This window comes from Chaetura pelagica, unplaced genomic scaffold (assembly GCF_000747805.2).
Source record: "Chaetura pelagica isolate M959 unplaced genomic scaffold, ChaPel_1.0 scaffold11, whole genome shotgun sequence".
In the NCBI taxonomy this organism is placed as follows: Eukaryota; Metazoa; Chordata; class Aves; order Apodiformes; family Apodidae; genus Chaetura; species Chaetura pelagica.
In genome coordinates this window covers 5116361-5128556 of record NW_009952694.1, presented here as the reverse complement: position 1 = coordinate 5128556, position 12196 = coordinate 5116361, and the positions used below count along the sequence as shown (strand labels likewise).

Genomic DNA, 12196 nt, shown 5'->3' with positions numbered 1-12196 from the left:
AAGCAGCACACAATACCTAGAAAAGCATGAGAATATGCATATGGATAGATACCTTTGTGAACCAAAGCACGTGAAAGCCTATGGATGACAAAGCAATGCTGTTTAGAAATCCATGCAAGCATAAGTGTATAGATACATGCGAGAGTATCCTAGTGCAAAAATGTTCACAGATGAGAATGAAAGTGGATGTATGTATGGTGCAAGTAAGCAGAAACACATGACAAGCACATCAGCACAAGTCAGCTGGAGTCTGATCACTGCCCACTCAGTATTATGAAGGATTAAACAAGAGTGGGTTGGTGAGATAAGCCCTTAAACTACAGAGAATAAGCCATAGCCACTGATATACAAAAGTTTTTCTTGTGGACTTTTGAGATAACTATTTTGTGATGTTGCACCTTCCTCTAAAGCAGCTGTTCCCATACTGTGATTCACAAATTTCAAGATTATATGACTGGTGACAGCTCCCAGTCATGCTGACCTATAGGTAATCTGCAGTAAGGAAGTTCTCTCCAGCTACTCTATTAGCCTGTAAACAGAACTCAGAGCAGGAATCTGAGCTGACAGAGGGAGGCAAAAAAATACACCTGCTAGACATAGACCTGGATTCTACACTGGGCTTGGAGTGAGTCATGCAATAGAAAGAACACCACACTCAAGTTTCTGTTTTCAAAGACAATTAACAGAGCAGTGAGAGGAAAAGGGAATATACAAACACTGGAGTCCTAAGGGGCTCCAAGAAAATTAGAAAGGGACTTTACACAAAGGTATGTAGCAATACAATGAGGGGGAATAATTTCAAACCAAAAGAGAGTTAGATTTATATTAGTTATTAGGAAGAAATTCTTGACTGTAAGGGTAGTGAGAGATCAGAACAGTTTGCCCAGGGAGGTGGAAGTCTAGTGGAAGGTGTCTCTGCCCATAGAAGGGGCTTGGAACTAGATGATCTTTCAGGTCCTTTCCAACCCAAATCATTCTATGATTCTAGTCTGAAAAGTTAGTAGGCACAACAGGACAGCCTTTCCCACCCCTCAGAGGGAGCACACTCAAACATGTAAGACCTCCAGCAAACCCACAAAAACATTTGGTAATCCCCATCCCAAAGAACATCTAGTACAAACCACCTGAGTAGAAAGTTTGATTTAGGCCTACAACTACTATTTCTCATGTTCAGATGATGACATGCAGGGACCTGAATAATTACAGAGGACCGTGCAAGCTAATTCAGATGTGAACTTCTGTGCCAGAAGACAACTAAGTGGAAGCAAATCAGCATGGAAATGTCTGTGCACATAAACCTCCCAGAGCACAAAAGTCTTGCCAGGACTTTCTAGCCAGCATTCTGCCTCCATATGACCAGAACCAGATACATCAGAGAAAGGTGCAAGAAGCCTTTTAACAGGTAGATAGAGAAATCTGCTTGCATTACTCAGCAGTTTACATAATAATTAAGAGTGCATGTTTAGTACTTGAGGTTGGGGTGGGGTGTGGAAGTCTATCAATATAAATAACTACGCATAAACAGCTTACTGCAAACATACGGTGCAAGTGATTGAATGGCCATGCACACATACGATGGGGACCAAGTCTACTTCCAACTGAAAACCAGATTCAGACCCCTTCCTCCAACATTTATGTATTCCCTGACAGTATTTGCAATTGGACATCGCTGCTATCAGTAGTGTTACTGATGTCTCAGTATCACAGGTAATTTATCCCTAAAGGATATACCTGGATTCTGCTCTGCAGGTGCATTTACTCCCAGCAGACCTGGCAAAGGTGTGGAAGAGGGAGCTTTTTTTATGAAACACAGACTGAAATGAAAACACCCAGCAAAAACCTGAGCCATGGAAAGATGACACCACATCCAAGAGTCATTCAAACTGGCACAGTTCTCCAGAGGTTGGTCACGCATCAGACTGAACAGGCCATGGGAGCAGTAGAGGGAGGGAAGCTTTTAGAAGGAATGGAATGACCTTAAGAAACGGGAAATGTAGGTAAAATATTAAGAAACACACCCTGAGAAAGTCTCAGAATATTACTTGCAAAAAGGAAAGGGGTAGGACTCGTCTCTGGGGATAGGACTCATCTCTGGGGACAGAGAATAAGTGTGCAGCTCTAGTGAGTAAGCTGTAAGAAACAATGCTTCCCTCCACCCTGCTCTGGTGCTAAATGGGACTCACTGGGGTGTTTCTCTGACTTCTTAGGAACTAGTGAGATGATTAAGATCCAACAAAGGAATAAAATAAAAAGAACTGTACTGACCTGCAGTGTCTCTCCCCTCTTGTTTTAAGTACCTCAGCATTGCACTCATGCTCCACTTGTTTCCATAATCCTCTACTTCAGGATCATCACAGCTAAAAAATAAATGAAAGAAGCAAGTTGACACCACTGGCCTCTATAGACTCGTACCAGCCTTAAACCAACTTAGATAAATTGACCTAACCTCTAATTCTATTTTTCAGCCAAGTACCTGACATAATCTCCACTCTTCTTGTTGACACTGTAGTTGGTCAGATGCATGAACTGGTTTTTAATGTTCTTGGATGCCTGGTCATACCTCACTGTTGCAAACCTGTAAAGAGGGATAAAGACTCACAGTATTCCTTGAAGAAGAAATATGGTTGCTAAATATGACCTACTACACACAACACTCAGCAACAACAGCTAGAGAGAGAACACATAATCAGACTTCAAACACAACCTCTCCTCACAAAAAATAGTTTATTCTGTGAAATGCACAGATTCAGAGCAACCATACTACATACGCATAACACAGTATTTCCTGAAGTCTTATACAAGCACAGCTCAGTTCTTGTTTACTCCAGTGATGCCTCAGGAAAGGCAGAGGATGGGAACAGATTTCTTCCAACACCAACCACACAGCCTGCAATTGCCAATCTCTTTCTAAAGAGGCATCCAGGAAACCAAATATAACCTGTGAGTCAGACCAATTTGCCCAACATCCAGCATCTGCTCCAAGGTGCTGTCATTCTCAGAGACTACACAGCCCTTACATATCTCAAAGATATTACCTACCCTCAAAAAGGAAAGGGACTGTAGGGAATATTAATATAAGGGAAAAGACACTTTTACAAACTATCTAGCCTCCATGGGAACTCTTTTGCAGTCGACAATATTACACTTAAATCAGCCTGTTTATTATGGAAACAGTGGTAGCCTCCCTGCTAAGAGGCATTATCTGTTCTGTAACCAAGTACTCCATCACAACTCCCTTAGCTGTACACTACCATCACAGATGTTGGTGTTGAAATGAATCAAAGAACTGACCCAACTGAAAAATAGTTGTGTGTGTGTCTTAAGGGAGAAGGAGAGTGAACACAAGAGAGGGAGAACAGTGTGAATGGACAAAGGTGTATCAGCTCCCTGATCCACCTACAAAGTTGTAATTCAATAAGCTTTCCCCTGCTCCATTGGCTACACAGGCTTAAGCTATCCATACTCTCTTCCCTCAGCTATTCAGCTTTGTTTTACCTGTACAATATCAGCACAAGAGTATCTGTACTGCATAGCAAGACATCTAAAAACAGTCTTTTTTGCCAAGCTATTTTTAAGTATCACATCGGTTCACTGCATGGCCACGGAAATGCTTGTGGTGACAATATACAATGGACACCACAAACCCCTGAATGAGCACAGGAGTACAGAACAAATTGCACTGAAGCAATTTAAACAGTAATCTTATCATCAGCACATCTCTTTAAGAAAAGGTTGAATGAATCCAACTGCTAGTACAGTTGCCCATGCTACCCCTCCATTACAGCTTGCACTGTGCAAACAGAAGACAACTGAACAGGAAAGGAATGGTCCTTTCTGTGCCAGGAAAGGAATGGGTCAACACAAGAATGAGTACAACAGTCAGGAAGAGTGCAGAACTGCTTCTCTTGATAGCCATGCCAATTTAAAGTGTTTAAAATTACACATTGTGCAGAAGTTGCTTTCTAAAGGTATAGTTGCATGATCAACCTATGTCAGTTTAAGGATGCACTGCAGCTGAAAGCTCATCACCTGCTCAGTTGCACACTCCAGCCACTCTGCTTGATCTGCTCCACAAATTATGTAGCCACAAGCAAGTCAGATCACTTCACATATCTGACAGAACAGCCACTTGAGAAAATATAGAAAGTTACCAATTAACTTAAAATCAGATGCAGGTACATCATCCTTCAGACTTAAAAGAATGTTAGGATGCAGAGTCAGGATGGAAAGAAGACAGTATGTCTTTTTAAGAGCAGGCCACAAAACAATTTTAAAAAATAATCAAACATTAAGGAGAAGATAATACTATTTGTGGTGACACTTGCAAAATCCTACATCTAGACAAGGACATGCCATCAAGTTAAATACGATGTAATAGAATAGTTCCAATTGGAGGGCATCTACGATGATCATCTAGACCAACTGCAATAATTTTCTGATTCTGCATGTAATCAATTCCTGTTTCAATATATATTTTAGGCCACAGACTTTGGAGAAAAATAAATAAAACAGAAGATCAAGGGCAGAATTCAGGTCATCTGGTTGGCAGAACAACCAGTATGAGCCACTGCTAACCACCACAGCTCGTAACAGCAAGCATGTTCTGGTCAAAAAAACCAACCACCAACAACAAAAAAAGCACAAACCCAAAACAAAAGACCTTCTTCACTCTGACCATCCTTCTATACCACAGTAGCTTAAGATCCCAATGGCTTGAAAGAGATAAAGAAGAGTAGGAAAGGGTAAAAAGGAAGTCTGACATATGCTATTCTAAGAAGCTCTGGCAAGAGGGAAAGAAATGAGACAAGAAGGTTTAGTTGCAAGAAAAGGAAAACAGATTTAAGTGAAGCTTTAAAGCAGGAAAAGGGAGGCAGTTCCCAAGAAAAAATGGAAGAGGGAGAGAGAGGAGGATTTGGAGCATCTGGCTCCAAAGAAGTTAACATCCAGAAAAGAATGTACCCGCCATTTGCTGTATTAATAGTCATGCTTCCTCATCCTTCCCCTATTATTTTCTGTAGTTCAGAAGAAGATGAACTATACAGAAACATCCAACAAGATACACACACACAATAAAAATCCTTCCTTTAGAAAGAACAGACAAAAAAATCCAAATCTCATTTATCAGTGAAAATGAAGCCACTACTGCCCTCGCTTGGTAGCCATTTTGAGAAATAACTTTCCAAATACCAATATTAGCAAACCCACGAAGATGTTCACTAGATTACATCTATCCTGAAATACACAGGCAGGAGCAGGAAAAAAGAAAACGTCTGTGATATAACCAATTCGTGACAAGGTTAAAAATGTGAAAAAGATTTTGCACCATATTTTTCTGAGCTTAAACTACATAGCAAGTCAGAGCAGCTGGCAACAGAAAGGAGTTTGGAAGCTTGGATTCCCTTTCCACGTATTTCCACAGCTTAAAGTATTTACATATCATTTCAGTTTAACTGTAAATTTCCTGGATTTAGCACTTCTGTTGTGAAAATAGTGACAACAGCCCTATCATACATTTTGCTCTGAATTATTATTTCATCATATCCACCTTAACAATTGTTTATTGGCAGCATACTGAAAGCATCTGTTGATAATATGCTTTCAGCCCGATCCTGGAAGATACTGAGCACAAGCAGCAAGATATTTCACAAAGTCATGGCTCCCTTGATACTCTGAAGCAGAGGTAAATTAGGTTCACCATGCTTATCTGTCCTGGTTTGAGCCAGGATTAAGTCAGTTTTCCTTTTACTGATTTTTTTTTTTTTCCTTCAGTAAGCTTTCTTTTAACTAGCAACTGTGTGTTCTGCTAGGCTGATAAGACAGAGGAATGTTTTTCTAACTACAGAGGCTTCAAGGTCACACCTTCACTCTGCCGGCTCAGACACTATGAGGAGATTTATGACCCCCCTGTAGGAGGCTGTTTAGTTGCAAGAAAAGGAAAACAGATTTAAGTGAAGCTTTAAAGCAGGAAAAGGGAGGCAGTTCCCAAGAAAAAATGGAAGAGGGAGAGAGAGGAGGATTTGGAGCATCTGGCTCCAAAGAAGTTAACATCCAGAAAAGAATGTACCCGCCATTTGCTGTATTAATAGTCATGCTTCCTCATCCTTCCCCTATTATTTTCTGTAGTTCAGAAGAAGATGAACTATACAGAAACATCCAACAAGATACACACACACAATAAAAATCCTTCCTTTAGAAAGAACAGACAAAAAAATCCAAATCTCATTTATCAGTGAAAATGAAGCCACTACTGCCCTCGCTTGGTAGCCATTTTGAGAAATAACTTTCCAAATACCAATATTAGCAAACCCACGAAGATGTTCACTAGATTACATCTATCCTGAAATACACAGGCAGGAGCAGGAAAAAAGAAAACGTCTGTGATATAACCAATTCGTGACAAGGTTAAAAATGTGAAAAAGATTTTGCACCATATTTTTCTGAGCTTAAACTACATAGCAAGTCAGAGCAGCTGGCAACAGAAAGGAGTTTGGAAGCTTGGATTCCCTTTCCACGTATTTCCACAGCTTAAAGTATTTACATATCATTTCAGTTTAACTGTAAATTTCCTGGATTTAGCACTTCTGTTGTGAAAATAGTGACAACAGCCCTATCATACATTTTGCTCTGAATTATTATTTCATCATATCCACCTTAACAATTGTTTATTGGCAGCATACTGAAAGCATCTGTTGATAATATGCTTTCAGCCCGATCCTGGAAGATACTGAGCACAAGCAGCAAGATATTTCACAAAGTCATGGCTCCCTTGATACTCTGAAGCAGAGGTAAATTAGGTTCACCATGCTTATCTGTCCTGGTTTGAGCCAGGATTAAGTCAGTTTTCCTTTTACTGATTTTTTTTTTTTTCCTTCAGTAAGCTTTCTTTTAACTAGCAACTGTGTGTTCTGCTAGGCTGATAAGACAGAGGAATGTTTTTCTAACTACAGAGGCTTCAAGGTCACACCTTCACTCTGCCGGCTCAGACACTATGAGGAGATTTATGACCCCCCTGTAGGAGGCTGAGTTAGACAGACAGCAAAATTGGCCAGAGATACTCCATTCCATACATCTACGTAAGCTCAGAGGAAGGTCACAGAGCACAGAAGACAACTTCCTTCCTTCTTTTTCTTCCCTTCCGTCTATGGCCGGCATCCGAGGAGGACTCCGTCCATCCATCACCCTCGACCCTTAGGCTCCAGCTCTCCTGACCCTCATCACTCTCCGCTCTTCTCCTGCAGCAGCTCCAGGATTCCTTGGGACTGTGTGATCTGAGGGAAGTGCTGTGGGACTTGCAGAGGGGTGGGGGAGGCAAGAGGCTTTTGCCTATATCTGAACATATTTGTATATATTTTCTTGCATCATTCATAAGTGTTTAATTAAAGCTGTGTAGTTTAGTTTTCAATCCAGCCAAGTCTCTCTCCTTTTCTCTCTCTCCTTCCCTACCTGGGTGGGGGGGGAGGGGATCGAGAGCATTGTTGTCAGACCCGAGTCAAACGGTGACATTATCAGCTGCTTCTTTTTGTAATTGTGCACATAACCATAAATATGAGGATATGAACCCCTGGAAGACATAGACAGTACTTCTAAACAATAGTATTTCTTTACCTTGCAACGCTGCATTAGCTTCCTTCTATAAAGACCATCCTCAATTATTGGGTGGTCTGAGCTCCATGCACACAGAATTTGTATTTCCTCAGAAACTGATTATTCATAAGGGATTTCAATGCATTCTAGAGCTTGCAATACACTTCACTGCATCTTTCTTCCACTGTAGTAACAAGGCTACTCATCCATCACAGTCCTTCTCTCCAGGAAAGACAAGAGACTTGTCTTGCTTCAAAAGAAATTGACACTAAGGTCAGAGGAACAGGCCTTACAGTAGGAGTGAAAAGTAGTAAAACTTCCAATGCCTGCAAAATATTCTAGGTGTTAACCCTAAATTAGAACAAACTCTTGAGAAATCTTACAATCTTTTAGAGGATTATTTTATTTTTGGGCCCCACTCTTTTCCAATTTCACTTTGGGATCCCATCTTGTCCAATTTCAGTCCCACCCCCCATTCCAGTTTCATTTCAGGGGACCTTCTTTTCCAATTTTGAACCACTTCTAAGGACAGAATATTTGTCACCTAAAAGATAAGGGCCAAGATCCTGAAAGCAATTTAGAAACCATATGGTAAAGTGGAACAGAAAATAAAGGGCAAGCCTGATGTTTTCTCAGTAACACAACTTATCACAAGCACATGCTGCAACACTCTGCACGAGCTATTTTCCTAAGCACTAAAGGCTTCATGCCCAGGTATCTCATATTGCTATAATCCAGCCAAAGAGTGATGAAGGCACAAATAACTGCGGCCAGGTCACCATCTGCCAGGACAGGACTGTTTCCTAGCCAAAGCATTACTTGTGAATGCTGCTATGTGGAAGCTTGCAATCAGCCAGGAATCCAAGAGTACTAAACTGGAGGCTGGACTGTCCACATGTGGATGTGCATCTTCAGCCAAAGGAGACTATTTTATGAAACAAATTTCTTCAAAACACTATCTGTAGCTCACTAACATCACCTCTCTCTCACTCTGCTTCAAGCAACTCTTGTTTTCTGTCACCATGATCCGATCCCATCCAAGTTCTGGACTACTAACACAGGATTTGCAATGCAGAGACCCAGCATGTTAACACAGCTGTGTATTGCTGGTTATTAAGTTTGCGTGGTCTGAATGGATCCACTTTGCTTTGAATTCTTACAAAGAATTTTCCTGTAGGACTTGTAAAGTGGAAAAAAAAAAAAAAAATTAGGAGCAGGTGAAATTCTCCACTATTAGTCAGACAGGAAGGATTCCTGCTACTTCAGTGCATTACTCTGACCCCACCTCGTCTAAACCAGCAGTTCTTCTTGTTAACAGTGTGAAATATTATAGAGGTAACCAAGAAAGGAATGAATGTCTGTTCTGTATCCACTATCAGAAGGATATGAACTCTGTTTTGGCTTGAATTCAGATTTGCTTCCCCAATAACACAAGTTCTAACCACAAGTTTTGAAAGCTGGATTTCTCCTGTGTTGACTGAACTCTCACTTGCCAAGGGATTTGGAGGGTGGGAGTTGAGGGGAGACAGGCAAAGGGTGCAGGAGGCACAGTCTCCCCCCAGCTTCAGCGTTAACCTGAGTTACTTCTGTCACATGTATTACACAGAGATAATATAGCTCACAGCAGCAAGGCCATAGGAAGCACCTTCTCCTGTCTTGAGATTACATTCTGCTTGTATTCATTGTCTAAACTGAAAATCTCATTATACCAAAGATTCTCACTTTCATTAACTTGTTTCCCTGACCTTCCTACACTCACATTTTCTCCAAAATCCTCCCCTTCTAATGAATCTTGTCCTTTTAAAATCTGAGGAAAGGGATAAATTCAGAAAATTAAGGACACCTACTAACATATACAAGAGATTAGATTCCAAAAGCCTCTAAGTAGAAATATTGTAGGAGAGCTTCTACCCCAAATACACAGCTGGAAATAGGAAAGATTAAACTGAGGTTGACTGTGCACTGCTCAGTTTCCACACAAATTGCTGCCAGCAATACAGCCTCCCAGGCAGAAGTAGCAGCAATCATACTGCTAACAGCCCCAGCAGCCTCCCTCCCTTTCACTGCAGCTTCTCTTTCCTCAAGAAGGACAGAGGAGATGCCCTTCATTTCTCAATTTGGAACTTGGAATAGAGAAGTGACACTCGTACATTCAGTCATTCTGACACACTTGCCCATATCTCAGCTGGTCACAGCAAAGTTGCACGGGAGCACGTCAGCACAGATGGAGGCATGAGTTCCCTTTACCAGCAACTACAGACTGCTACAGAACTCACCTTCAACAACAGCAGATTTGCTTTCCTTCTGGCTGCACTTTCTCTTGGATCAGAAGGGGGAAAAAGAGCAATCAAAAGCAAGCAGTGGGGTGGCAGTAGTGGTGGCAGGTGGCCTGGGCAGCAGGAACCAAAAATCAAGCAAGAAATCTTCACTAATTCCTTCAGACTCCAGAAGTTGTCAACCTCCAGACTAACAACAGTATGCCAACCTATAGGCATTTCAGCTCTCTACCTCCCTGTCATACTTCAGACTTCCCCTGTTAAAAATCACCTTTGGCATTCACATATTGACAGATTACTGTGCTTCCTCCCTGTCTTGTAGGAGTTCACTATAAACCTAAGAAGACAGCTTGTGCTCCACCTACTCTATAAGTGACACACAGCACTTTTCCATGTTGACCTAGCAATCTACAAAATATGTCACAGAGCCCACACTTATCTCTAGAAATCCCCAAATCCACCACACCAGGTGAAGCTTTGATTGACCCCTCAACCTACACCCCTACACTGCCTTAACCCAAACAGCCTACCCTTGTATTGTCAGGCATTTAGGCATGACATTACCCAAAGGGTTGTACACTGCTCTTTGCTTTAACCCCAGCATTTACTTCAAGAAATGAATTGACCACAAGGTAAAGTTTGTCATATGTAAGTCGTTTTGGAAATACATAAACTGGATCATTAAATATTTACATAAGATGTTACACAGTTTTGCAAAAAACTTGGCAGCTCTGGGATACTTATTTGAGACATCTAGCCAGGGCCTGGGAAAGGAGGAGTAGAGAAAAGACCCTGGAGTGGGAAGAAGGAAAGAATAGTTAATCCCTTTTCTCCCAAATAAGTGCTACAGAAAAAGCACACATTATGATAAGCTTTTCCATGACTGTACACAAAGTTCCTGCCTAAATGTCCTGGAAATAACCAGTGTAGTGTTTCTAGAAGCACGCTCCTCACATTTTATGCTTGGAGTCACTTTCTCAGTCCCTCTTTCTTTCCCTCCCCATGCATTAGACTTTGGCTTCCCTCTTAGTCTATTAGCTGCCACTGGTTAGGGAACTAAGACAACATGAAAAGCTGTTTGTACCATTCAATTCTCTTCATGGTTCCCACGGGCTGCCGTTAAAATCAGGATGAAAAGAAACAAAACACCCTAAGGGAACTGTTCACTGGACTAGAGCTGGTAGAAGAGAACTACAGATATTGCCATTTTTACTTCTACCAAGGTCTGGACTCCAATATACCACCTGGGACCCAGTACAGGACAGAAATCACAAGTCTAGAGACCACCACAATATCTCTATCTCCAACATGAATATTTTCCACAGCATCCATCTGATATGTCAGTTAGCAACTGAGTATGAATAGGAGCCAAAGCATGTAAGGGAATTACTAAACAAAGAGCTTTGGTTACATCTCTGTAATGATAGAGTTTATCTAACCAAAGCTAGATAAGATATTCAAACAGTTAAAGAACAAGATCCAGAAGCAGTTTTACCAGATGTCTGCAGGGACAGGAAAAAAAACACACTTATTTTCCTTTTTTATCTTTTCATAATAAATTTGCAAGTTTTCTAACTTATGCACTGCCAGTAACAGGATTTTGAACCTACAGAGTATAAGGAAATACCTTGAGGGTGACTAGCACAGGCTGCCCAGAGAAATTGTTAAGTCTCCCTCCTTGGAGACATTCAAAAGCCATCTAGCCATGGTCCTGGGCATCTGGCTCTAGGTGGCCCTCCTTCAGCAGGGGAGTTAGACCAGATGACTTCCAGAGATCCCTTCCACTCTGTGATTTGGTGAATATCTTCTATTCTGTTTCTCACATTTTCTAGTTTCTCACTGTGCTGTCACCAAGGGTTGCCCAGGCTCTGACTCTTTAGTACACTGACCCTTCCTGTAAAGCACAACAGTAGGGTCATGCAGTTATACCCAGAGACACTCTGTGCCTGGGTAGATCACCTTCTGCTATCCAAAGACTGACGCAAGGACCAGAAGCCAGAAGGTAGGGTGGAAGAGAAGGTAATTTGAGAGACATGAAAGATGAAGAGGAGTCTACAGAAGAGATAAAAAATGAATTTGCTAGTTAGTATTTAGCTACCTTTCCTTCAGAATTTCCTAATATATGTCATCAAGAAAACAGTTTGCTGAAGCTAGGAAGACATTCATTTTTACTGGAGAATGGTGATATGCTATGTCAATATTATGACTACATTTCTGCAAGATACACAAATATTGCTCAAGGAGCCCTTTTTCCACCCCTTCTTTTAAAAAACTCTTTCAAACAAAAGAGTAGTTTTGATGAAGCTCAGAAGGAGTAGGTTGTTCAAAATGAAACC

At 41.2% G+C, this 12196-nt stretch overlaps 1 protein-coding gene across 1 annotated transcript in view; it reads right to left on the bottom strand.

The window, feature by feature from the left end:
* Positions 1-12196, bottom strand: part of TTLL5 (tubulin tyrosine ligase-like family, member 5) — a 134102-nt gene that overhangs the window by 104288 nt on the left and 17618 nt on the right. The window contains exons 9-10 of the mRNA XM_009993967.1: positions 2474-2575; positions 2266-2357 (exon numbers count right to left, since the gene is read on the bottom strand). Of these exons, the coding sequence (XP_009992269.1) occupies positions 2266-2357; positions 2474-2575 (194 nt within the window). The remainder of the gene's footprint in view (positions 1-2265; positions 2358-2473; positions 2576-12196) is intronic.